The sequence below is a fragment of the Apium graveolens genome, chromosome 5 (assembly GCF_009905375.1).
Source record: "Apium graveolens cultivar Ventura chromosome 5, ASM990537v1, whole genome shotgun sequence".
NCBI lineage: Eukaryota > Viridiplantae > Streptophyta > Magnoliopsida > Apiales > Apiaceae > Apium > Apium graveolens.
Genome location: NC_133651.1, coordinates 310,522,634 through 310,550,107, shown reverse-complemented (window position 1 = coordinate 310,550,107; position 27,474 = coordinate 310,522,634). Strand labels below are relative to the sequence as shown.

Here is a 27,474-nt window from a genome sequence, read left to right as displayed (position 1 = left end):
ACTAGCTTCTCGAATAAGATAAAATGATAAATACTATTAAACGTCACTCTATACGTGCTTAATTTTATTTTTTTTAGAATTTCACCTAGCCGTGAAAAAACACAGAAAGGCTGCTTGTTAGCAACCAGCTGTCTGTCAATAGATGCTATTATTAACTTGCTCCAATCTTGTAAAAATTCCAGCAATTTTTGTATGGGCATCAAAACTCAAAGATTGACATGCTGTGATGCTGAGGACCAAGGTTTTAAAAGTTATAGCAAAAGAAGATAACAGTAGGATCAAAGTAGAATCTGGAGAAAAATCTTCAACTAATATTGAACAAAAATCAAATTGCTTATTATTTTTCAGTACTTGCATTCGATCTTGGATCAGCATTATTCTCAAAATACGATAAGACAATATAGAAGAAAGGAAATTGTACAAATTTCTCAACAAGTTGCGAGTGAGAAAGGAGTATCAAATCAATCCCATCCTTTCAGATGCTATACCCCCTGGAAGGTTCTTATGAAAGACCAATAACTCTTCCTGTGGCTGTGTCGAGATCAATGTCATAGAAGCACGGCCTTGTAGGAAGTCCCGGCATTGTACTCATAGTGCCAACTAATGGATAAATAAACCCAGCACCAATGCTTCCCCTTACATCTCGAATTGGCAAGACAAACCCAGATGGAGCACCCTTTGCTGATGCATTGTCTGAAAATGAATATTGGGTTTTCGCCATGCAGATTGGCAAACCAGAAAATCCTTGCTTGGTGTACATCTCAATCTGCTTCTCAGCCTATTCCAGCAAAAGATTAATAATTAAGCCAGACAGATTATTTCAGTGCTATTGGTGCTATAAGATGTGTCACAAATAGCCAGAGGATGATATGCTTGAACAGGATGTCACGTACATATATATTGCCTTCCTAATTGACTTTGAAGATGGAATATTAGTTGCAAATATAATTAGTACCAGAATAATGATCATAAACAATCAATTCAATGCCAGTCGTTCTGATGAAAGGAAACAAATGACTTCGAGTTATATAATTATATATTCAGAAATAGGTGAAGGTAGTATTAAATTTTATTTACCTACAATTAATTGGTAGGGAAGCGATAAAATCAGTTTTTATTTTGCCGTTTATTTCTCGCTCAACTGTCACCAAAAAGGGATCGAATTTGTGTGTCTATTCGTTAAAACTTGTTGTACTTAAATTTACCTTACGCTTATGGACATAATAGAAACAAATGAGGGAAACTAAATGTGCAACCAGCTAGAACGCTTACCTGTTCAGAGTAATCAACACCACTAGCACCATAAGACCGTGCAATTGCTTCTATTTTCTCTTTGATGCTGATATCTAGAGGATACAAGAATTTTAGGGGTTGTGTCACATTTTCACAGGCCTTTTGAACTGCAATACCTAGGTCTACCTGCAGATCACAAAATCAGACCAAGTTATAAAGCTGTTGGGTGGGTGAAAGGTTGTTTGCAGTAGGACATTAAATTTTCCAAGAAGATACATAATCGTCAATCGAGGACATGCACACAACTGCAAGATTGCAATAATTCAATTGATTTTAATTACCGATCAAAATTAAATACAACTAGCTGAAAAAAATTATACAAGAACTACAATTCTACAATCACTGGATTTCACTTCCAAGAAAGCAATAGAAACGTACTTTCCTTCCCAAATAGAGATTGAAATATAAGTAACCTCATTTCTTAATTCATTATCAACATGTAAATGTGAATCCCGGAATAGATTATTAGTATACAATCTTCAAAATTGGACCAAAAGATTATGTTACCAACATTAGCTTTTAAGTGAGAGTGACTTGTTGAGAAGTCAAAATGGGTCACAAGTCAGAATGAGGGAATATAGAAATACATTGGACATTAGACTTATACAGAAGTGTCACAACACTGAGTATACCCAACAAAAGAAGAAACTCCAATAAACAGACCATGACAACATTATGCGATAAACAGAAGAATTCTGGAACTTATCATGGACATGGAATGCAGATAAAAAAAAAAGAGAGAAAGTCATCACATGTATAAATTAATGCCTTGCTTTCAAGTGCCTAATATTATATCAACTTCTGCCAAGTATAACGAAGGAAAAAAGCTACTGAACATTTCACATTGTAGATAAGCTGGTTAACTGATATGTAAAATTTAGAAGAATTATAACTATCCCTTTCAATTTTCAACAATTTTTGCAGGTTCCAGCAAATTGACATAAAGGAAAAAAAACAAGTTCAAACAATAACCATAAGAACCTCAAAAGCACATCCTACATACTAACATATTTGAAATTTTCTTAATACGGACAAACAATATTAAAATCTATTAATCTTTTTTTACATAATCTTTTTTTACTAATTTGTTTGTTTAAAGGTAATAGAACAATATTGATCTAGGAGGTTTTAAAGGCTCGTCGTATGTAATTCATACAGACTTTTAAAAATTATAAAGTAAACATTTAATTTTGGACTGAAATAATAAGAGTATGGTACTAACCGCTCCTTTTCCACCATGGGCATGATGAGTGCAGAGAATGGCATCAAATGCTCCTGCTGCTAATGATGCAGACCTAACAGCATTTATTTCAGCCTCGGAGTCAGTTGAGAACATATTTATAGCTACGACAACATTCACACCATATGCCTTTGTATTAGATATATGCCTTGCTAGATTAACACAGCCAGCCTCAACAAGAGCCACATTCTCAGTGATGTAGGCATGGTCAAGAGGCCTCCCAGCCACAACTTGCGGCCCTCCACCATGCATTTTGAGTGCCCTTATAGTTGCCACAATGATAGCACACTGAGGTTTTAACCCACTATAGCGACATTTTATATTCATAAACTTCTCAGTTCCAATATCAGAACCAAATCCTGCTTCAGTGATGACAAACCCACCTGGTCCCACCAGTTTAAGTGCAATCTTATCAGCTATAATAGAGGAATTTCCATGAGCAATATTTGCAAAAGGACCTGCGTGAACGAAAACGGGGGTTCCTTCAAGAGTCTGCATTAAAGTAGGATTGATAGCATCTTTCATTAAAACAGTCAAAGCGCCACCAAGGCCAAGATCATCAGCAGTAACAGGGTCACCAGCCTTGCTGTTTCCAACAACCATTTTACCAAGCCTCTCTCTCATATCAGCTAAAGAGGTAGTGAGGGCTAATACTGCCATTATCTCACTAGCAACTGATATATCAAATGCTGTTTCTCTCACCATGCCTTTCTCATCGGGGCCCTGACCAACAGAAATTTTTCTTAAAAATCGGTCATTGACATCCATAACTCGTCTCCATGTTATTGAAGCAGGGTCTAAATCAAGCCTGGCAAACTTGGTAACTTCTTCTGGGGTAAGATCTTCAGGTTTGGTGCTGGTGATACCAAGCTTTTTTAAACGCCTGAACATGATGTCACTAAATTTCCGTTTACCTTCTTTGTCAGCCGGACACAAACGGTTAAAGAGGGCTTTGTCACTTTGTGTTGATTCATGGAACATTCGTGTATCAATGGCGGCAGCCAAAAGGTTGTTTGCAGCTGTTATCGCATGAATATCTCCTGTCAAGTGAAGATTGAACTCATCCATTGGAATAACTTGACTATATCCACCACCTGCTGCACCTCCCTTTATTCCAAATGTTGGTCCTTGTGATGGTTGTCGAAGACAAGTAACAACCTATAAGAAATGAAGGCAAATCATGTCATAAGAGCTGCATCTGAGACTATGAAATTATTATAACAAGAATAGCACAGACTTCATCAGTTACTTGGTAAAAAGTTTAGCAAGCCTAGAAAGAATTGTAGTTCTTGGTCATAATTACCAAAAAAAATTAGAAAGCCATATGCATTAAACAAAGGAGAATTCATCTCTCAATCTAAGACTCTTCTGATGGATTTGTATGGCGTAGTAACTGGACTAGGGGAATAAGTCAGGTGGAAGAAGAAAAGATAAGTAATCGAAAAGATAATGGCTGTATGCGTTTGTACAGGTGAAAGGAACATAAATTGAATTACCTTTTTATCAAGAAAAGCTCCCAAGGCTTGACAAAGACCAACAGTGGTAGTTGACTTCCCTTCTCCAAGCGGGGTTGGAGTGATTCCTCCAACCACCACATAATACCCGTCTTCCCTTCCTTGAAGTTCATCAATCACAGGCAACAACACCTATAATCATACATACAAAATATACCACACATTTTAACTGCAAATAGCACATAATGCTAACACACACACACATATAAATATATCAGGTAGGCTTGTATTTCACAAACAGCTTTAGCCTGCAAACACTACAAACAGCGAGTCATGCATATTGATTCAATGAGTTTTATTTCATACATTCAATATTTGTACTTTGAATCTCATATGTACTTTAGTAAATCTTGTATTTGCAAAACAATAAACTACATCTATTTTTATTCATTTAGTTCTATATTTATTACCGCACCATGTGTGCATTCTGTGTGTGTCAGTGGGTATAAAAACAAGTCATATGCATGTTCATGTAGACATTTTAGCAAAAAATAACTTAATCTATCATTCCTACCCAAATCCTGATTACCCAGTTCACACAAAACACAAACACATTCAAAAAAATGTTTCTTTCAGGTGTGTGAATTTTATATGTACTTCTGTAAATGTTGCATTTAAGAATCATAAACTACAAATTATTTGTTCACTTAATGAATCTTTTACATTTATTATGTCTCTCTGTATATAAAAAAAGTCATGTGCAGGTACATGAACACATTATAGCATAAAAATCCAATCTTTCAACCCAATATCCAAATCTTGATGACCCATCTGACAAAACACAAAAACACTCACAGAAATGTTTCTTTTGTATGTTTACCATGTCATATGCATTTACTTACATTACACACATTAACCATAAAGATCACCAAATCTATCACTCCAAATATCCAAATCTTGATCACCCATCTGACACAAACACAAATACACTCACAAAAGTGTTTCTTTCTATCTATAACATGTCATATGCATATATTTAAACACATTTAAGCATAAAGATCACTTAATCTATCACTCCAAATATCCAATTCTTGAAGATCACCCATCTGACACAAAACACAAAAACACTCACAAAATTGTTTCTTTTGTATGTATACCATGTCATATGCATATATACAACACACATTTAACCATCAAGATCACCTATATCACTCCAAATATCCAAATCTTGATAAGCCAGTTGACAAAAAACACAAAAACACCATAAAAATTGCTTCTTTTGTGTGTGTGAGTAAAAATCTTGATGACCCATTTGACCAAAACCACAAAAACACTATAAAAATTGTATCTTTTGTGTGTGTGAGCAAAAATCATGATGACCCAGATGCCAAAAACCCCTCAAAAAACTGTTTCTTCACAACCCAAAAAAAAACACAAAAAAAAACAAAGTACCTTAGCTTTATATTTGCCATAAAGATCATAATGGTCAGGACTGAGATTAAGCTGCTTAGCAATCTCAGAAACATGGAGAGGCTCAACAGAGTTAGCAATATCTATATCTGCAGGCACTGGGGAAACAACCTCTAATTTCCTCATCTTCTTCAACCCAATTGAATCTTTAGTCTTCACTCTCTCCCTCCACTAAAAAACACACAATCCAATAATAATAATCTTGATAATATTAGAAGAAAGAGCCAATGAAAATAAATAATGTTACAAAAATAAAGTTAAGAGTTGTTGAGACAGAGACATTATAATAATAATAGAGACCTTGAAGTGAGGAATCTTATCTATGGTGACTGTGATGTGAGGCACCACCATTGATTTACTCATTATTGTGTGCATTTTTATTTCTTTTTCTGGGAATATTATTTGAGGTTTAATATTGGTAAAGTGGTAAAATGTAAAGAGCAAATCCTATATACTCAAAACTCAAAAGTTTCAAAAATGTTTTTGGTACGTGGTATTCTTTTATTTGTGTGATTTATATTAATATACGTGGAATTTGGGTAGAATGACAACACATTTAAATCTTGACAACTCAGCATTTCTAAATATATTGAATTTGGATCACTTTATTTTTGTATTTATTTTTGTTTAATTCTATTTTTAAATAATATTTTTGTTATTTTAAGACGATAAAAAATATTATTTATATTTGATAAACAAATATAAATTTTATATTAAATTAAAGCTTAGATTCTAGAAATATTAAAAAATAACAAATATATGTAATCATGATTTTTTTAACGGGCCATAAAAATTAAAAACAATTAAAATGGTAAAAACGAAGTGATTTTAACGAAGTGCTTCGGAATTTTTCAATATTTACTTTTTGAAATATTATTGTTTTTCCGCAAAAAGGTTAAATTTATGTACTTACGAAGAACAATTCTTAAACTCGCCACAAATGATCAAATGGATTAATGAAGATTTAGTTAGAGTAACTTCCATTTGTATAAATTAGAATATCCGGTCCCTAAGTTGTTTTTCCGTTTATTATACATGTTTATTAAATTTCAAAATCAATATATTTACTCCTAACTCCCTTCTTAATAATCACATTTAACTTTTATCCATTTAATTTAATTTAAATTTATTAATATTCTTTAATCGAACAAAATAAAAAAATTATATTATTAAAAAATATATTTAATTTAATTTTATATATAATATCCAGTTTTCTAAAAAATTCGAGAAAAATATATAATCTTTAACCAAAACTTCAGGGCAAATGACAAGTTTAGCCTATTTTTTATAATTAAAAAAAATGAGCAATTTTCAAAAAACCGGTCAACTTTAACCGATTAGATATCAAACTTACAGTGAAGTATTGACTTTACAACTGACCGTGAAAAACCTAATAGGGGAGCATGTTATATAAACTCAACCGACCGTGAAAAACCAACTACTACTAGAACATGTCATATAAATTGGCATACTTAACTGATCGTGAAATATTCAATCAATTAAAATTAAATTTTTTTAAATAATTATTTTTATTAAATAATTAGTTATTTTTATCATTTTTTTAAACTTAATCAATCAAAACACTAAAAAAGGCAAAGCGACAAGTAAAAGGGTATTATTATCTTATTCTAAAAAAGCGTGAGGCTTATAGTGTATACTCAAAAATGTTGATCTGGGGTCAAATGTTCGGTACACAGATACCAAATTATTATATTACAAAAATGGTAAAATAACAATTAATCCATTGTTTATTTAGGAAGAACGTGATTCATCTTCAAGTCGGCAAAAGTATTTTCTTATCCATTAATTTATTCTCAGATGGAATCTAAACAACGGTGGAATCAACAGAATCAATTTTAAGTTACAGTTGATGAGTTTTATAGATTGTTTGATTTAATTTAAAAATAAATATTATTTGTAAAAAAATTTGTAAATATAAATAGACAGACAACTTATATTTTAATTAAGAAAAATAAAAATTTAAAAATCAGATTTCTAACAACCCGATTTAAAAGTCAAAACGACAAATAAAAAGCATAGAGAGTATATATATGTTATTAATAGAGATTTTTAAAAAATATGAAGTCCGAAATCCGATCCGATCCGGAAAAAAGCCCCAAAAACCCGATCTGGAAAAAAACCCGGCCCGTGAGCCTTATATAAGCCTCTTTTTTTCTCAAAAATTCGATCCGGCCCGAAACCCGAAACCCAAAAAGTCCGGATCTAAAAAAGCCCGGTTCAGCCCCGATAAAAGTCCGGACTTTTTGAAAAGCCCGATTAAAAAACCGATTTTTTATATAAAATCTGAAAATATACAATACTTTTTATGATTTTTAAAGTATTATATTATAATATTAGAATCAAATAAGGTATATATGATTATTTATATATTATCTTTAAAATATTTATTTATTTCGGTGTTTAAACTACTACATCTAATATGTCAAGATATTATTTTCTCTGTTATTTAAACTACTCATAATTCGAGTTATAAAATATTATAATATTTTTTTAATATATAAATAAAAATCCCAGATAAAGCCCGGTTCGGCCCGGCCCGCGGGCCTAAAACGGCCTTATATTTTTTAGGAAGCCTGTCCCGACCCGGCCTAATTTTTAAAAAAGTCTTGGCCGTCCGTTTTAAAAAAACCGTGTTTTTAAAGCCCGAATAAAGCCCCGCCCGAAAGACTTTTTGTGCATCTCTAATTACGGACTTGTAAGTTGCCCTGTAAATCAAGTTAACGAGGGACCAAACTCTAGCTATTTTCATATTTTAATGAAAATATGTAAAATTTTATGGAACTCAACTCGAATCAACTTCTGTATATACTTCTCATCTTCCATGACATGAAGAAGAAGATGTTTTCACTAATTTGAACCAACATTGTTCTGCAAAGAACAGCCAAACTTTTGATTAAGCAGCAGGTTTTAACCCCAAAAGTTACACTAACTTACAAAGATCTGGGATATTACAACATAAGATTATCACTAGGGGTCGTTTGGTTCAGTTCAGGAAAGGGTATCGGGTTGGAAAGGATGTTCACATAAGAAGGCCTAGGCCTGGAGAGTTAAACATTTTCGGAAGTAAGATAAATCTTATCTGTCTCGATCACTTTTATGACCTTGTTTTCTTATAACTCTTTTCTCTTCCATTTTCCCTGCACAAGTCAAGAACAATTTTAGGACTGAGATTTAGGTACGTCACAATACCGATTTTCCTATCCATTCCTAGAGTGTGAGCTACCAGCCGCGATTCATATTTATCAATGCAGGTAAACAGAACGACAACATACTGTATCACAACAACAGGTGCAGACAAGAAACAAACAAATAGCATTAGCAAAATTGTCATTTGATTATATACGCGCAATTGTGCAATCTAGGAAAACAAAAAGCAGCTGGTCTCGTCTAACATCACTCAGAGTTCTTGAAATACTCCACTGATAACTATACTGCTTTCGTTTTTTCAAAAAAAAAAAGCTGGTTGCAGCTATTAGTCAAAACGTCTACAGCATCAGACCTGGGGTGCTTTCTGCATTCTGCAATTTAATTATTTCTTGTGTGCATAGTGAACACGGATGTTTCTGCCATCTAATAACTGCAATGCATAACGACTGCGCGTGAGTAACAATATTGGAGCTAGCAAAATGTACACAATACGCTCATGCACCTTGTCATTCATTTCCTCTAAAGCTTTGCTGGCTGCATTCTCAGAAGTGAATTGCACAAATCCATATCCTTGGGATTTGCCGCTGACACGATCACATATGACTTTCACTGCAGAGCAAGGAAGCCATTTTCTTTACACAAAACATACAAGAAGCTAATATAATTGAAAAAGGGTCAGTGAATATACCTTCAATTATTTCACCATGACTAACAAATGCATCCCTCAATACTGTCTCGTTGGTGTCATAAGAAAGCCCTGCAACCAAATTAGCAACAATATGAAGTAATATGTATTATGTACTAAAGAAAGGATAAAATCAGAATTCATTCCATAAATACAAATGTAATTAGCACATATTGGTCAATATTTGTATTTCATTCATAAATTTATTTAAGTGAAAAAATACGAAATATCCACTAGGTTCTGAGCCTGCAAGCCGATGAGGGTGATATGTCCGTAAGTCATATTGGCATCTTGTACGAATAATAGTTTTGTAGTAAGAGCAACAACGTCTAAGCACAATAAACGTAATATAACGTTCCAACTCTGCCAGTCCACTCCCCGAAAGACTGATACCAAAAATAATAAATTGAACATATTTTACAAAAAAAAGCTAAACATGAACTTATTAAGAAAATTCAATTAAACTTAAGTTATGTTCAAATATAAAGACTATATAATCAGCTGCCTATTGAGAATTTTTACCCAGTTAGGAATTAGCAGTATATTTCATTAATTTATAGTTCATTTCGAGGGGATTGTCAATCTCTTCTCACCCTTGTCTCTAGATGTTATTATCCACAAGTCTGTTTCTATATAAATGTTAGTGTGTATTGCATAGTTTTAAGAAGTTAGTGCATAACAACAAGCTTAAACATTGTAAAGAAAACACATAAAAATGTAGTAGTAGTACAAAGAGATCAACATTGGCAAGATTCTTACTGATTAACTAAAGTAAACTAGATGCTAGGGGTATTATAGAAAGAGAGAGATAGAGGCAGGGAAAGAGGGGAATAGAGAGAGAGGGGGAGAGGGAGAGGGAGAGAGAGAGAGAGAGGGAGGGAGAGAGAGCGAGAGAGAGAGAGAGAGAGAGGGAGAGAGAGGCAGAGAGAGAGAGAGAGAGAGCACCAGAGAGAGAGAGGAAGAGAGAGGCAGAGAGAGAGAGAGAGAGAGAGAGAGAGAGAGAGAGAGAGCACCAGAGAGAGAGAGAGAGAGATTGAGAGAGAGAGAGAGAGCACCTCCAACAAACAATTTGGTGGAAGAATGGCGGGAAGATATCCACCTGTAATACAACGACTGTGATGTACAAATTGAAGACGGGAAGGAGATGCCACCCTTCCACCACTTCATTCTTTTTTTCCCTTCAAACGCCCCAAACCATTCGGACCAAAAATATATGCCATTAATTTGAATTTTTTTTTAAAAATATTTTACAGTAGTTGTTTTTTAGTTACCTTCTTTCACCAAATAAAAAATATATTAGTTACCTTGATATTAATTTATAAAGATAATAAATACATTAAGTGATGCAATCAAAATTATATTTACTATTAGCGTAATTTTTAATCTTTTTTATTTATAAAAATGTACTAATAATTTGGTCTCTTAGACGTGATCACCATCGGGCATGAAATTGAAGAAAAAAAAATTAAAATTTTATTTGCCAGACTTATTTGGCATCAGCTCAGTTTCAGTTTACCGATTAGCGAATTGGTAATTAGCATGAAAAATGAAATATTGAAAAAAAAAGTTTCTTCTAGTTTTTCTCATAAATAATAATATTTAAGATGTACTACAATTTTGAAAACATTTAAATTTGAGCCCGATTGGAAGTAGGACCTGTCATGTTATCTTGCTCAAACTAGAATCTTAAACCTTTAGATCAAATCTTCAAAACCAAGTTGATCAGCATTCATGCATTATATAAGTCTTGACCAGCTGATAAAACCCATAAAATAACAATAACAGCAAAAAAAAAGAGCTTTATATTTTGCTCGGCGACAGTTATTTGCACAGGAAGCAGATTAACATACATATGTATACCCAACTCTAACTAATCTCCCTTGGAATTTTGTGCTGTTAGATTTCCTGTTACCACGCACTTCCCAGCAGAGAAGAACTGTCCGACGACAGTTCTACTGGTTGGCAACGACTTGTAAGTGGTATCTTACAAAAAATACTGGATCAAGCTGCCCACAGTGAGATTGTATAAATGTTCATTTTATAACTCAACGGGTTTCTTTATTTACCGACTCGTGAATACATTTGGATATAAAAAGCCACAATGTTTGTGGAAGTTTGTCTCCTGAGCGTAATAACAAAGTAGATACAATATCTAACATAAATCTATGGACCTCAGGCTTAAGAGTCATACGAATCATCATAGCTGCCCATACATCTGGGGCCAACTGTATGGCTTGATATAGATATCTGAATCCTTTCACCAATCTTTTCAACATTGCCTGCCCCTGTGGAGAAACAGGTACATATAAGAGAACACCTAGAACACTAATAAAGTCTACACACCACCTTAAATACAGACATCCCCCTGTGTAATGAGACGTAGACGACTCGAGAGTTTTTTTTTGACAGACTATTTAAGAGTCAAACCTCATTAGACACAAGGGAACTTCGGGAAAGTAGCAAATATTCACATATACACATGTATGTTAAAACATACATATACACATTGTGCATTAGTTAGAGTCACATATGTCGTTCTTCAGGAAAGTGGACGTGTTTATTAAAATTTGTATGCTTACTCAACTGTCTTGTAATAATAACCAACTCCAAATAGTTCAGCAAAACTAGAATAATTTAGGGAATACAACTGCATCTTTCATTATAAATTTGATCTCTCTCATATCTCATTATAAATTTGCAATCTCTCATTATAATCCTCGGAGCAACTTTTAATACTAAAATATAACAGTAAATTAATACCAACCTCTGATTCAGATGCACCTTTTGCCTGGCTGTTTATATCAAACATGGAGGCAACTACTTCATCTTCAAGGAAAGTATCAGCCGCATTAATTATGTCTTTTAGAATAAAAACGCGTACTCTTGCTCCCTTGTCACTTAATATAAATTGAAAAAGATCTTCTGTGGCAGATACAACTGCCCGCATGTCAAATGACTTCCATCCCAAAGGATTAGAGTACTTCTCCTCCACAGGCCCCGCTTGATTAGCTATTGCTTCTACCTGACAGAATTGAATCAGCATTTCAAGGTCAGGCATTATTTAGTTGCTCAGACCAACTCAAAAAGGCAAAACAGAATAGGATAGTTGGAAACCATAGATAGTAATTTGAAGCACCAATAACTATTTTTTGACCATGCATCAGGAAAGAAGGTAAAATTATTCAATAAACAAAAAATTGTAACATTTTCATTACTCCACAAAGGTATATCAAGACGGTGCAAATCCCCATATATGACAATAATAAATATACAAAGACAGTTATCTTTTATTAGTTTGTATAATACTTATAATTTTGGACGCAAGCTGGAGTTAAGAGGAGATATCACACTATAACTCTCAGCTTGCATGGACTGCCTCAACCTGAGAGATTAGACCCTGGGAATATTGGTCAAACAAGTGAGTGAGAGAAGAACTATATTTGCAAAAATTGTGCACATTATGATACACGTGAGATCTGTGTTGTCAAAGGCGTAAAACTCCATGGGGTCTAGGCACAAAAAGTTATCTATAGCAATCAGGTCTAAGTTACACAACTAACACCACTTTCCACTGTTTATGTTTTATCTCTTTTATTCTTGTGCCGGATATAATCAAAGAGAGTATAAAAGGATCTAATTGAATTCCTATAATCAAGTTGCTTACTTAAAAACAAGTGCCCCTAACATCAAATCAGAATTATTACTCACTGGCGATGTATGTAAACTCTACCAAATATAATCTGTAAAGCAATTTGTATTTTGTATGCTATTACTATATATCTTAGTATGAAAAAGAATTTCAACAGAAAAAACAGCTGAAACTTGATTCATATGCTATTACTATATCTTAGTATGAAAAAGAGTTTCAAAAGAAAAATACAGCTGAAACTTGAAAATATAGACCTGACAGGAAAGTCTACTGAACAACTAATAATTAAGCATATCTGTGGCAGAAGCATACTGAGGTTGATAATAGGCAGAAAAAAAAATCACTGAAAGTCAAAAGAGTGTACCAATCGTTCTAGACGATTCCACCTGATAGAACCATTATTGCGTATAATAAGCTCTCTTAATATTTTCCTCATATCTGGATGTGGATCAGCCAAAAGCCTCCCAATGACGAAGGGATATGCACTCTCAACAACTTTGAAATCGGGATCCAACGTTTTTGCAGTCCCTTCAAGAGATCCCAATGCTCTTATCACCAGAGCGTAGTCTGGAGGAAGCGAGAAGTCAAAGTCGTACATAACATCATATAATTGGTTCATTATGCTCTGCAACCCGATACAACATAAATGTCAATTTTTTTACCTTTGTCAAAGAATCTTTCACTGGTATCAGGTGTATTGGTACGATTGTCTATTACACCAAAGCAGAATACATAATTAACATTATATACTTTCATTGGTATCGGGTGTATGCATATTTTACACTCAAGCAGGAGGGCATGATTAACATTGACATTGTATACATATGTCAGAAGTGAAATAAAACAGCTCATCAAGAAAGATAAATAAACAATACTAGCACCACACAGCAGTCAAATAGATGAATCATCCTTTCGAATTTCACAATGATTGGATCTTCAGACTACAGTAGCTTGAAATTTAGAATTTTGGATGACCTGATTTTTTATAAATCCAATATTAGTATTTCTACGCCTTAAATTATTCCATTCAAACCTACTATTTCAAGAACATTGATTTCAAAGATCTGTGTAACGTAAGCAGTGGTATAGCGAGAGTGTCCTACTTTTTACCAAATTAGGTGTTGTATTGGTAAACTATACATGTGCATCAGTGATCCTGAATGACCTTACACACTATCATAAAAAAACGCTTTAAGCCGCAGAAGGTCCAGCCATATCACAGAAGGTCCAAATCCCCTCCACAATAACAAAATAAAACACAAGTTTCACAATGAGAAAAGATCAACACTATGAACTTAAGTAGCAGTCCACTAATATCCATTTGATGTCTACACAGGAACTTGACAGGAGCTTGAAGTATTCTGGGTTTAACAGATAGTTTTGTATAGCTTTCATTTATATATATATTGTTTGACAAGTACTTTCTGCCCCCGTTTTCACACAAATAAGGCCGTATAAACGTGATGATCCAGTTCGCACTTGTCCAGATATGGTCACATGTTCAAATTATGAGAACAGATTCGAACAATAATTAGTATCTGAACATAAACTAAAGTATAAAATACAATGTGAACAAATGCCAAAATAATAATGATTTATTGATTTATCTACAAACGAATTCAAATTAATTTATAGTATGTAATCTTTTGTAAGACGATTAAACATTGATTTTTTTTGGGGTTACCATCGCATATATACGCAACAGATGTATGGCTTACAAGTTTTGTTTAAATTACATACTCAAGACTTATAATCAACAGAACAGACATAGAAAATTGGGTCTACAGACAATTAGAATAGGTCAAATTAGGCTTCACTTGAATGAAGCACGACTCGCCTGCACCATGAATGCCTCAATAGGTGAAGGGCACATGTTGCAAATGCCTCCCTCAGGCAAGCAAGGCAAGGTGGTTAGTGTGCCTCACTATTGCTCTCGTCTAGGCACGACTTTGACAATACTCACACATATTATTGGCCAAAACAAGATAACGGGTCTAGAACTTCAAATTAGGGGAAAAAGTAGTATATCATGTACTTCAGCACATCCCATATATCCTGGTTTTGGGTTGCCATTTGAAAGTAAAAACTATTTAATATAGATTTATTGATTCTTAATTCACTAGTTTGACGACATACAGAAAAAGAAAACCCTTGGCCAATACTCAATTGTTGATAACACTATGTGAACAAATGCTCTTAATCGCAAAACTCTCTCTTTAATTTTATTTCATAAAACATAAAAAGTTTACTCGAGGGAGAAAAAATGAAACTGCGAAATTACTGAAAAATATGTCTTTGAATATCAAAGATCATGTTGACCACCCAAAGATGTGCTTTTAGGAAAACGATTTATGGGCAATGCGTTATACACACACACACATACACACACACACACACTTTGACAGAAGGATAAGTCCTCTATAATTACTTATCAAAGATGCTTCAGTAGAGGATATTAGACTGGCCAAATGCTAATGGAAATATTAAATTATCATATTCTTGAAAAAGAAGGCAAACCTGAAAGTCTTGAGATTGCCTTGATCCATCGGCACCAAAGGATGTTCGCAAGGCATTTGATACTAACTGAATGTCAGCCCCCTCCGGAAGAAACCCTAGAGAGAGAAAATCATTTGCTAAGCCCAGAGAGTCACGGTTAACGAAGTGGACAAGCTGAAAGAAACCAAACCCCATTAGAAAATATAATTTCTTAAGTGTGTGAGAAAATATAGAATATCATGAGTGGAAGAGAAAATCCCAACAGCATCTTACAGGAGACAACAGTCTACTATGTGCCAGATATATATATGTTGAGAGAAATATATACTTAAATGCAACGATTATCACTACACTGCCTAACGAACATATAGAGTATAATGAAAAGGAACAGGATTGCAAGAAAAAGTGATAAAGAACAAATTTTGGTGATTGTCGTCCAGATTGAAGTATACTAACCAAAACATCAAAGATTCGGAGTATTGTCAGGAGTGACTAGGGCTTACTGACAGTTTAAATTACAGTCTAGTAGACAAGAAAAGTTGCATACTAAGATTTAAGAGTAATTTATTTGGTAAAATGTTTAGGCAGGGTCAACAATTCCTGTTTAAAATATTTGCATCAAACCATATGGACATGGAGAAAAAAAAAAACCTTGAAAATTCTCCAGCAAGAAATATAAATTTTTGCTAAGTCAAAAGTTTTCTAAGTTCTATATGAACTGCAAGAGATAAAAGTGGGAAGAAGTAGATAAACTCATATACTGATAACATACTGCAAACTGGACCAGAAAGCAACTGAAACAAGATGGATTGGAATAATGTTATTCTACAGCGACACAATGTCCCTAAGTTTGATACCATGATTCCGCTGCCAAAGTCCAGACGCACACTACCTGTGGTGGTGATTCAGTGCTTTGCGCCTTCTAAAGAATAAACAACTAGAGACCACATTTTAGAATAAGTGGTCCCTGAAAGAATTATTTGTAAACAATTTTACCACTTGAATTAGTCCAACACGGTAGTGGCGAGGAATATCCCCCATCATTCCGAAGTCAAAATAAGCAATGGATCCATCCTTTATAGCAACAAGGTTTCCTGGATGAGGGTCAGCATGAAAATACCCTACCTCAAGTAATTGCCTTAAAGAGGCATACAGTCCCTGATAAGCCATGTCAATGAAACTTGAATTCAATAGGCCAAACAGTAGAATCCAGATTTGCCCAAAAAAGAACAATACATAAATAATAAAGGCGAAAAGACAGAAAATGTCATCAAGCTTGCCCAATACCTGATCAATCAGTTCTTTTCGATTTAAAAGGGCTTCCTTAAGTGCAACTTCGTCTGTAAGCTTTATTCCATCAATCCATTCCATTGTCAGCACAGACTTGCGGGTCAGCTTCCAATAAATCTTTGGTACTTTCACATATTTTTCCTTTTCGTACTTTACACTATCGCTGGTTTTTCTTTTTGAACTCTTTTGTTCGTTATCTGTCAACAAAATATAATGACCGTCAAAGATCTCATTCTGAACAGGGATACAAAAAAAAAAAAAAAAAAAACAAGAAAGAGAGTACACATGACATAAAAAGAGTGGGAGTGGGAAAAAATTACTAAAATAGTCTAAGATATACTCCCTCCGTCCCCCTCAATTCTTTACATTGGGGGACGGGGGCTCGGCACGCACTTTAATGCTCTTATTAAATGTATTTGCATAATTTTTTTTAAAATTTTTTTTCCTCTAAATAAAAATATAATGTTTAAACTTTTATACAAAAAAAAAAATTAAAAATAAATTACGGAGATATACTTTGTAGTTGCCTTAAAAATGCGTGTCAAGAATGTGAAAAAAACTGTAAAGAAATGAGAGGGACGGAGGGAGTAACAAATAACAAATAAACAATTGCCTCCGATTAAGCTTGTAGATGCCAGCCTTCCAACCTCGAATTGTTATATTTACCAAGCATATATATGTAATCTGTTTAAAAAGCTTACTACTCTAATAGCATCTATCCTTGGATTCTTTACAACGGCACTCACCTGGTCACCTGACATTACCCATTTCTAAGAGAATCTGTCTTTATAGATGGTGGTATTACATTCTGATTACCTGATAGTCTTCTTGTTTTTCCTCTCTTTTAGATCAAGAACCAGTCTTGCAAGGTTGCTAAACATGATGTTATAACTTAGGTGCAGATATATGTGAATTTCATCTATTTATTCTTTTTCACTATCCTACATAATCTTCATTTCTCCCACGGATTAAATTTACTGCAAAACCCGGGTACATTTTTAGGCATTCGAACTTTAATACCTAGATATTAATATCTGGTCCTGTTTATGGTTGACAGTAAAAGTATATTAATACACGGCTAGTGGCTATTCAAAGTTCAGACTGCAATCCTAATCCAACTAACGTTATGTTCCCAAATCAATGAAAGACAATAAAAAGAATAGAAAATGAGTTATTTTCTTTTCTTTTTAAATCTTTCCAAAAGTGGGTAGAAAATTATGAAAACAATTACAGATGGATTTTCTTCCCATTTCTTCAGAGATCCTCTCCTTTCTTTCTGAAAAATCCATTCAGTAAAAAGTTGAAGAAATAAAACCTAAGCATTTCCTTTCTTTTCTTTCAAAAGAAGTTTCTAGAACACAGTGCAAGTACCTGTGCCTTCTCCTTCATCAACGTGATGATTACAATGCATCACAATTTCCATAGCCTTCATAGACTTGGGGGTTTGTGGCAACAATTTATTCTTGCACATTAAGGGTAACCTCCACTCAATACGATGATATACAATATTAGACTACATGCTATAATAAATTCACCCCTCTCATACTAATAGTCGCGAGAAATACTTACTTCTCATTACTCGAAATACTTACTTCTCATTACTCATGAAATGACAATTGATACCACATGCATCATTAAAAACATCATTAAAAATACCGGCAATGTTAATACCTCTACCAAATACAATAGAGGATATGAGGATGCAATACCGTAATTTACCAAAAATGAACGTCATAAAATTATTATTACTATTATTATTATTATTGTTATTGCTATAATTATTACTATTATTATTATTATCATTATTATCAAAAGAGATAATTCATAATTGTCACGGTAACTAGAAGGTGAATTAACAGATAAGATCTAAGGACTCACTAACTGCAAGTCAGATTAGTTGCTGAACTAATTTAAAAGCAACATACATAAATTAGAATTGGGCTCATATTGTCCTTTTTCTTAAAAAACTACAAAACAGGTCGAGGTGTCAAAGGAGTAAATTTGATTCAGCCTCAGCAATGTATGAAGTTTCTTATACTCAATTTAGTGATCCGAATTTGTGCATTCTGTATCCTAAATATTAGATTATCTAGAAATTTATATTGTATCTGTTCTAACTTCAATTTCGATGTCTGGACTTCCTAAACTTTTATTCAAGTCACGCTTATAAAATTCTTCAATATATGATTAGCGTAATTTGTTTCTGCTGAAAGAAATAGAAATTTCATAATCCATAAGTCAAAAAAGCTTCAGAGCTCTTTACTTGTTCTTGAAACGTTTTTAGATGTAGCAGCATCTAATAGCTCTGCTGGGTTACATTTTACCCAATGCTGAATATGTTTAAAATCTAGTACTGATAACTGATAAGTCTTATCATTCAGAAACGGTCTTTACAATTATCTAAACCCTGTGTGTTTTATAAGTATCCAAAAATGATCATTTAGATTATCAGAGTTCCTGTTTTACGGTTCTGGTCAACACTGAGGATTAAGTTTGTCTCGCATCGTAACTAGAATGTTGTATGGACGTATATAGCTATGCACTAGTTGATTGATTACAAATTTTGGTATTCTGCTGTAATTTGCTGTAATTAGATGTTGGGGATTTTAGGCAAGTAACTTATCCACTCCTAGCCAGTGTTTGTGTAATTCAAAATCTTACAATTTCACCAATTTTTACGTCTTTCAAAATTCTAGTTTGTTTTGGGCATTGAAACAAAAAAGGAGATCAAGCATGCCTTTCTTCAACATATGATACAGAATTACTATTACGAAATCCCTAGTCTTGATCGTGCATCCAATCATCAAACTGTCTACTTATAAGCATGTTTCTTCAAACATTTTGATACCTTACTGAGTAAAGCTTTGTTTCTTTAAACGAAGGTACCGGCAGAAAACCATGTACCACTACTTGTACATTTAATTTGTTGCATTGATCAGAGACTTTACAAATTTATCATGTAACTGTCAGAATGATGAGTGAAGAAAACGGGATGAATACATATAAGTATAATAGACATGAGGATAATGTGGCACCAAGACACCATTAACATTAAGAAAGTGTACAACCTCGCCTACTGTTTCCAACAAACTATACATACCACCAGGAAATTTCAGGACTTTCAAAACTGGAATAGACTTTGTGTGAATATTGAGTTAGGGATTAAGATATCATTAATGAACAAAATCGTAATCCATTTTTATCCGAACAAGACATGTTTTACTGAAAAAAAACTAACTTTAGCACAACTTACACGATTTGTAACTATAAAGAGAAGCAAAACGCTCCGCATTTTGTCCCTCTAGAATGTAGTCGATCTCTTCAAACATGTGCCTCACCTATTCATTCATGAAAAGGCTATTTATTAAACTAAATAAAGTATCTACTTAAAATGAAGTACAGAAAACACATGTGAGGTAGGCAAATGAAGAAGATGTGTTATACTTACCGTATCAACATATAAATTGTGAAAACAATTCAACAAATATACCACTCTATTGTCCAAAGTTCATAAGTAGTGACTAACTACAGACAAAATTAAAATTCAGAATTTTAAAAAGATATAATGTCTTGAGTCCTAAGATAATTGATGAGACATGTTATGCTTCCACATTATAGTAATGTGTTTCCAGTGACAGCTAATGTCGCTTGAAAGAGTCATTTGTGTTTTTTCATTAATCAAGGTATTTGCAACTCGTAAAAACACAGGGATACATGTGTAATTAACTAATGTATCTCGCTGTTTCTTTTTTTTGGTCAGAATCTCTGTTTCTTTTGAGAGAGAAAAAATAATAGGAACATCATGGATTTTTATGGCAGATTAAAAAATATATATACTTATCAATATATTTTTATAAAGGTAAGCTATAGTTATATAGTTCTATTTATCTCTTAGATTTTCATCATCTCCTTATCACATCCAGTATATTTCGGGGACCAAATAAGAGCTCCTAAGAGGAAGAGATTAAGGAAAGGCACTATATATGTATGTTTGTCAGCACCCTCGGTACCTAAGGGAGGTGCCAAAAGTGTCCCCAAGCGCCCCGGTGCAAAGCAACGAAGCCTAGTTTCGCAGTAAATGTAGGCATACGGAGATAATAGCGACAAAGAGAAAGACACGGGCTTTTACCCCCCCCCCCCCCAACCGGCTTCGCAGGTATAAGAACATGACAAAAACCTTTTATTTATTTGGAAAAAAGACAAAGAGAAAGATACAGGCTTTTTAACCCCCCCCCCCCCCACAAAACTCCCCCTCCCAAAACCACCTTCGCAGGTATAAGAACATGACAAAAACCTTGCATTTATTTGGAAAAAAAAACGTAATTCTAACAAACCTAAAAGTTCAAGGACATATCAACTGATTCACCATTGATTTTTGGAAGACAGCCTACACAGAACAAGGACCTATTAATCAGAATTGGTTAAATATCGCTTCTACATCTAACAGCCTCCCGACACATGAATAGCTATATCTACCTGCATGAGCAGATACAATAAAGTGGTGCATAACAACAATTAGAAGAGATATATTGCCATGGGTAGGATTCTCACCATCTCATTGACTGCTACAAGAAGGTCCTTCCTCGCTTTTGCAAATCTCTTTAACTGGCCTCCCACCATGTTGAATAACAAGGCATCAAGGGTCAAAGATTCCGACATACCAGGCCTTTGTACCTTTACAGCTACCAGCTCCCCGGAATGCAGGTGTGCTGCAAAACTTGAACCATTAAGAGAACCCTTAAGATGCATTGAAGTATAATGATCGATACATATCTAGTGATCTACTTCCTACGAGTTGAGGAATGCTGAATGCATGAGCAAAAAAAGATTTGAATAAAGCAACATAGCCAAATTTTAAAACTCAATTAACATAACCATAGAAGTCCAAAAAAACAGGTGGACATAACAAAAGGGTCTAAGATTACTTCCTCCACATGCTTGTATCATGTTACCTTTATACACCTGTCCGAGAGACGCTGCAGCAACGGGCTCCGGGCTGATATCAGCAAATATATGGGAAACAGGAACACCTAACTGAGATTCAATAGATTGGATAGCAACACGATTCGGGAACGGGGGTATTTGATCCTGGCATAAGAGAATAAATTTCAATTGTTTTTATCCAATACGTATAACCTTTCAAGTAAGATACAATGTAAACTGACAGAGTATAGTGTGTATTCAACATGGATATACCCCTGTGTTTGTGCTCAAATTGAACCCCGCAATTAGGGAGACAGTATACCTGTAGCTTTGCCAATTCTTGGCAATACACAGGGGGCACTATGTCTGGCCTTGTGCTCAGAGCTTGTCCAAGCTGTAGAATCAGAAATTGGTTTTCATTATAAGAATCACTATTAGCCCATCATAACGTATAATAGTTAAATATATCACCAAACATATACTACTATCCGAGCAATTTAAATGATAAATGGATGCTAATTACAGGTCTGAAAGTTCACTTGTTCACTACAGTCATTTACAAAACTTCTGACGTAAGTTCAAAATTTTTGCCTCTGTACATTAACAAATAAATATGTATCTGCAGTCTGCACGATATATTGCATGTGACACTTTTGTATGTTTTGAACATCAAAATAAGATCACTCTAGTATAAATTCAGTTGCCTGTAGCTTTTACGGAATCAGACTTCCAATAATCTTATAAGAGGCACTCTAATCTAGTGCTAACATCAGCACCAAATGTCCAAGTCAGTTACCGTACAACCGCTGCACACTACTACACCAAAACACATCCACCGCAGCCCTTTATAAAGGTAAAGAGAGCCAAACATGTAGTCCTTTCCTAGCCACATTAATCTAGTGATAACACCATCACCAAATGTCCAAATCAGTACAAACAATAACTTTAGAACCATGTACTACTACATCAACACACCCCTACTGCAGCCCTTTATACCTTTTTTAGCCATATTAATCTAGTGATAACACCCAAAAATGTCCAAATTGGTACAAACAACTGGTAGAATCACTGCACCACTACTACACCAACATACCCCCACTGCAGCCCATTATACCTTTTCTTGCTCTCTTTATAGCAACAGCTTAGATAGAGGCAGCACTAAACATAAACTGCTGTTGGTATTAAACCTCTATGAGCATGCATTTGAGACATATACAAATAGGACTGCCAGCGACATAGGTTATGATTACATGGTCCAGTTTAAGGAAACCCCATACTACGATCAATAGTGGATTTCTTCTTTGCATTTAAATGGTTACAGAAAGATCTATTCATATCCTTAATTTGAAGCCTCGGATTGCTTTAGAACATGTTTTTATGTTGCTCGTCAGATAAAAAATCTACCAAAGTACTGGTGTTCAGTTTATTTATTTTGCAACTTTTTTACTTGAAAAAGATCATACACTTCTATCCATAGTACTACCACTTATCAAACAACAGCTATCTTCTGCTTACTATGAGGTATGAGTCCCTCTAGATACATTTTTCTTGGTTTCTTGAAAAGACCCCCCAGTTCTATTGAGATCCACTTGAATACAATTATTCACAGAAGTCAGATTCTAAACAATAAACTCGTGATAAATTTCCAAAGCAATTATTCTAAAGTATTACTTGCCTTGATATAGAAAGGTCCCAACTGGATCAGCGTTTCGCGAAACTGCAAAATGTTTAACTTGATTTAGCTTAACATCAAAACTTCATTGACGAGAGAACAATGCAATGCAACAAATAAATACACATAACTCAACAATTTGATCTTCAATCATGACACTGTCAAGTTTCGAAATAATACATATTAGATGCACTTGCAACTTGCAAATACATTTCCAAGTTCCAACTGTACAAACAAAGCCAATACGCTTAAAAATGTACTGATCGAACCAATATATTCCCAAAACAAACAAAAGGACAAATATTAAATAACCCATTAATCGAATAACCTTCTCGAGAACTCTTATCCACTATGCATCTAGACAGAGATACATGCCAAAAGCTTAACTTAATCACTTACTCTGTATGAAAATGATTTCCCAAGTGAAAACTTAGTCAAAAAATCTTGAGCGGAAATGATATTCCGAAGAGAGTTTCATTAATGAAGCCACAAACACACTTACGAGGAATTGATGTAACAAATCGTTGAGAGAATTTCGATTGTTGATACAACAGGAAGAAAGTCAAATTTACAAAATGCCTAGTTTCAATGCTATTAGTAAGGTGAAGCGTCCCATGACTCGGGAGATAAGACCATGACCCCTCTTTGAGGCTGAATCAGTGCATAAAAAGTAGCAGGGAGTAATTTGAATTGCTACAGGCCTGCAGCTCTGCCTTACTAAGTACTAAGCCACTGGTGATTTATATGCATATGATCTTTGTTTTTACACAGGGTTAAAGATATGTAAAAAATGAGCTTACTAATCAATATACTTGTTAGTACTACTGTATTAATAACCTGCATGACTGATTGACTGCATCAATTAAAAAATTTATGCCAACTAAAATACAAATATATCTAGTGAGTTGCTACTATACCAAATCACTTTTTGCATGTTGATTTCCCAAGAAAATATCCACAATACAAAATTATAATCCATTATATTTTGATGTACTGCGTTTTTAGAATAACTCGATTTGCATAACAGAAGTTGGGGAAAAGCTCGAATATCTTTGCTGCAGTAAGCATCTGTCTTCCAATGCTCGTGAGCATGCAATTTTACACAAAATGACAAACCCCTAGTTAAATTTTTTTGTAATTTGGCTTGCTACATCTCCTCTAAAGAGTATATTAAGGCCATATTGGGAGATTACCTTAATGGAACGCTTCTTAGTGTCGTGAACAAAAAATTGCCATACGGTTAACTTCACTGCATAATATGAAATAATTGCAGCTCGATAAAGAGCTAAAAATGGCCCAAAACGGTAGAATGTGGAAAGACGTTTTGAGCTATAGTTTAATGCATGCCCAAATTCACTTTCCAGTGATTGTTTCCTCAGCTTTGCATACTCAGCAGAAGGACGTTCTCCATGCACACTAGAAAAGCCTGTCGAAAAGCTGGGCAAAAAAGCAGGAGTTAATAACACCAATTATCTAATCCTTATTGCACAAATTCTACACAAGATAGACAAATAATCCTTCTTTTCAAAGGAAGAAAAACGAAATCAGAAACTTCTAAATCAAATATGGAGACCAACTTCTAGACAGGTTCAAGCACTAATTTATAATCCAAATATTTCAGAGTGACGAATATAGCCAAATTCTAACTACCAGAGGCTTAATGCACAAGGCTACACCAAATCAAAAAGTATATGACATTTTAAAAGAAGCAGTAACTAACTTCAATATCATAAAAAGAGACGAGACTAGGAATATGTTTTCATGTCAGTTTGACAAGTACAGCAAACACTTACCACCTCCCAGCTGCATTGTTTATAGGCCCACCCAGCAATATAATTTTTTGCAAATTCTCAACTGCAATTTCATCTCGCATAGCTGCACGTCAAAACATGAAGATGTGGTTAATTCTCAGAACCGAACAGCTAATTATAACTTTATCACTCTACTAGGATGTCTAAATTTACAGAGATCGGGTATAGAAAACTAGTAAGCAAACAGATGGCCTGGTTATTCAGTTGATGCTTTCCTAGGAGAGGCTGCAAATTATTATTGTCATTGTTCGTAATTTAAACCGCATGGATATTGCATAAACTATACAGTCAAGCATCGGGTTTTCAAACGTGCATTTACGTAGCTAAAATTTTTTGCAAGAAACTAGACCTAAATATCGGGTACCTCATATTCACCTACATAGTAAACTAGACTTAAAAATCGGATACCTCACATTCACCTACATAGTAAACTAGACCTACATACCAGATACCTCACATTCAGCTACATAGACTTTCATTGCAGTTAGTATGTGCAAGAAAAGCTCACATTTACAAAGTCAAAAATTCATTAAGCAAGACAAAATTACGAAACCTCTCACTTCACAATTCTTAGGAGCAAATCGACCTGTGTCTACATGTTTGCCTAATCTACACTATACTAAAACAGAGTACACTTAGACATGTGTCACTCTCTCATTAAATTAGACACATGCCTTTCTCTCCTTAAAAGTTGGTGCTTACATGGAAAACTCCACTATCTTTAAAAAAAATCTCTAATAATTCTTACTCCTCCTTAATTAATTAGTTTTTCTTTCTCCACTAATTATCTATCTTCTTCATTTTCATATGGATCATATCTCTTAATTTCTTTTTTATCTCACTTTCCCTTTATTATCATTGTAAATTATTTTTTTGGCTAATATAACTTACAACCTTACAACAGGGATATTTGTTCTAAAAAATCCTTGAAGTGAATCCTTCAAGTGAGCCAGAGTCGAATTCATGACTTTTAACGATACAAGATAAACTCATAAGCACTTAAACTATTCAATCATACTCATCATTGTAAATCTTCACATATTTGAATACAATATTAAGTATGTCTATTAAGACATATAGATTATTAATTCCAAATTATAAATAATATAATTTAATATATAATTATGTATATTAACTTTAAAATAGTAATTTAATTAAAATAAATATCATATAACCGGGCATCTGCCCGGGAACTAATCTAGTTGATCTCGATTCAAATTAAACACATACAAAAAAGAAACATATCATCATTAAATGTATATTGAAAACTATGAACTACACGAAAATTCCTCTCTCCATTACTTCTTCACATAATTGTCGTTTTACACCGTAATTTAACCTAACAATGCATAATTAACTTCAACTAACAACGTTTCTTTATTCCGAAGGCAAATACAGGCGTACACAACAAGTTAATCACCAAATTCACCAGACCTCCACTAATTCACCAAACATCTAAATTACGATACTACCAAACATCTAAATTACGATACTACCAAACATCTAAATTACGATACATTTGTACAAAATATATAACGAGAAAAACGCACAATGACATTATACATAGGAAATCAAAAGAGAGTTGCGAAACTACCAGGTGAAAAGAGACCGAAACGGTGTCGTTTGAGACAAACGAGTGCGTTCCTCATGGGAAGACGCTTGTACAAATAGATTGATTTGGAGTTCATCTACACATTATCGATTTTGTATTCGAGATTTTTCTCGGTTTTTTAACGGATCGAATTGATTGCACACAACCTGTTTGATAAAATGCCTCACAGAAAAACAAATATATTCAAAGTACATGACAAATATGTACACGTACATAAGTTAGCTAACGATTATTGTGAGAGTGACACGTTTGTGCCTTTCTTCTTCATCTTATTTTCTTTTTTCTCCGTCGCTCTTCGCAAACTATAAATTTATAATTTTGTACTCCCTCCGTCACACCATGATGTTTACATATCTGGTGGGCACGGAAACCAATATATATATATATATAAAAGTAGGTAAATAATGAAAAATGATGAAAAGTGGTTAAAGTAGTGGGACCTATTAATATTTAATAATATATTTGAGAGAGTGGAGGAAGTTAGTGGATGTAATAGTGTTTTATATTATTAAAAGTTTAATATTTTTGGAATGTAAAGAAATGGATGGGACGACCCAAAATAGTAACTGTAAAGAAATGTAAAGAAATGGATGGGACAGAGGGAGTATATATTAAAATTTGTTTTTTTATGAGATCTGTAAAACAACTATGGGAAAATAGCAGGGTGGCCCTGTGTACTGTGCGAGAATAAATGTCCAAAACGACACAATC

The 27,474-nt window shown here is 34.0% G+C and overlaps 3 protein-coding genes across 3 annotated transcripts; all 3 read right to left on the bottom strand.

The window, feature by feature from the left end:
• Positions 1-291: 291 nt before the first annotated feature.
• LOC141659396 (formate--tetrahydrofolate ligase) lies at positions 292-5,863 on the bottom strand. Its single transcript, XM_074466248.1, has 6 exons — positions 5,758-5,863; positions 5,440-5,628; positions 4,030-4,179; positions 2,516-3,691; positions 1,273-1,419; positions 292-778 (listed from the first exon to the last, which is right to left on the bottom strand). The coding sequence occupies exons 1-6, from the start codon at positions 5,830-5,832 to the stop codon at positions 503-505; spliced, it is 2,013 nt and encodes a 670-aa protein (XP_074322349.1). The 5' UTR covers positions 5,833-5,863; the 3' UTR covers positions 292-502.
• A 2,402-nt stretch (positions 5,864-8,265) lies between these two features.
• Positions 8,266-10,500, bottom strand: LOC141659395 (glycine-rich RNA-binding protein 2, mitochondrial-like). Its single transcript, XM_074466247.1, has 4 exons — positions 10,366-10,500; positions 9,314-9,382; positions 9,128-9,234; positions 8,266-8,615 (listed from the first exon to the last, which is right to left on the bottom strand). Exons 1-4 carry the CDS (start codon positions 10,475-10,477, stop codon positions 8,589-8,591), a joined length of 315 nt encoding a protein of 104 aa, XP_074322348.1. The 5' UTR covers positions 10,478-10,500; the 3' UTR covers positions 8,266-8,588.
• An 831-nt stretch (positions 10,501-11,331) lies between these two features.
• Positions 11,332-27,078, bottom strand: LOC141659394 (uncharacterized). The gene is made up of 14 exons (XM_074466246.1): positions 26,746-27,078; positions 25,134-25,215; positions 24,534-24,777; positions 23,344-23,385; positions 21,991-22,062; positions 21,698-21,833; positions 21,297-21,454; positions 19,999-20,083; positions 16,743-16,942; positions 16,452-16,613; positions 15,477-15,629; positions 13,324-13,584; positions 12,075-12,332; positions 11,332-11,595 (listed from the first exon to the last, which is right to left on the bottom strand). The coding sequence occupies exons 1-14, from the start codon at positions 26,837-26,839 to the stop codon at positions 11,356-11,358; spliced, it is 2,187 nt and encodes a 728-aa protein (XP_074322347.1). The 5' UTR covers positions 26,840-27,078; the 3' UTR covers positions 11,332-11,355.
• Between the last annotated feature and the right edge of the window lie 396 nt (positions 27,079-27,474).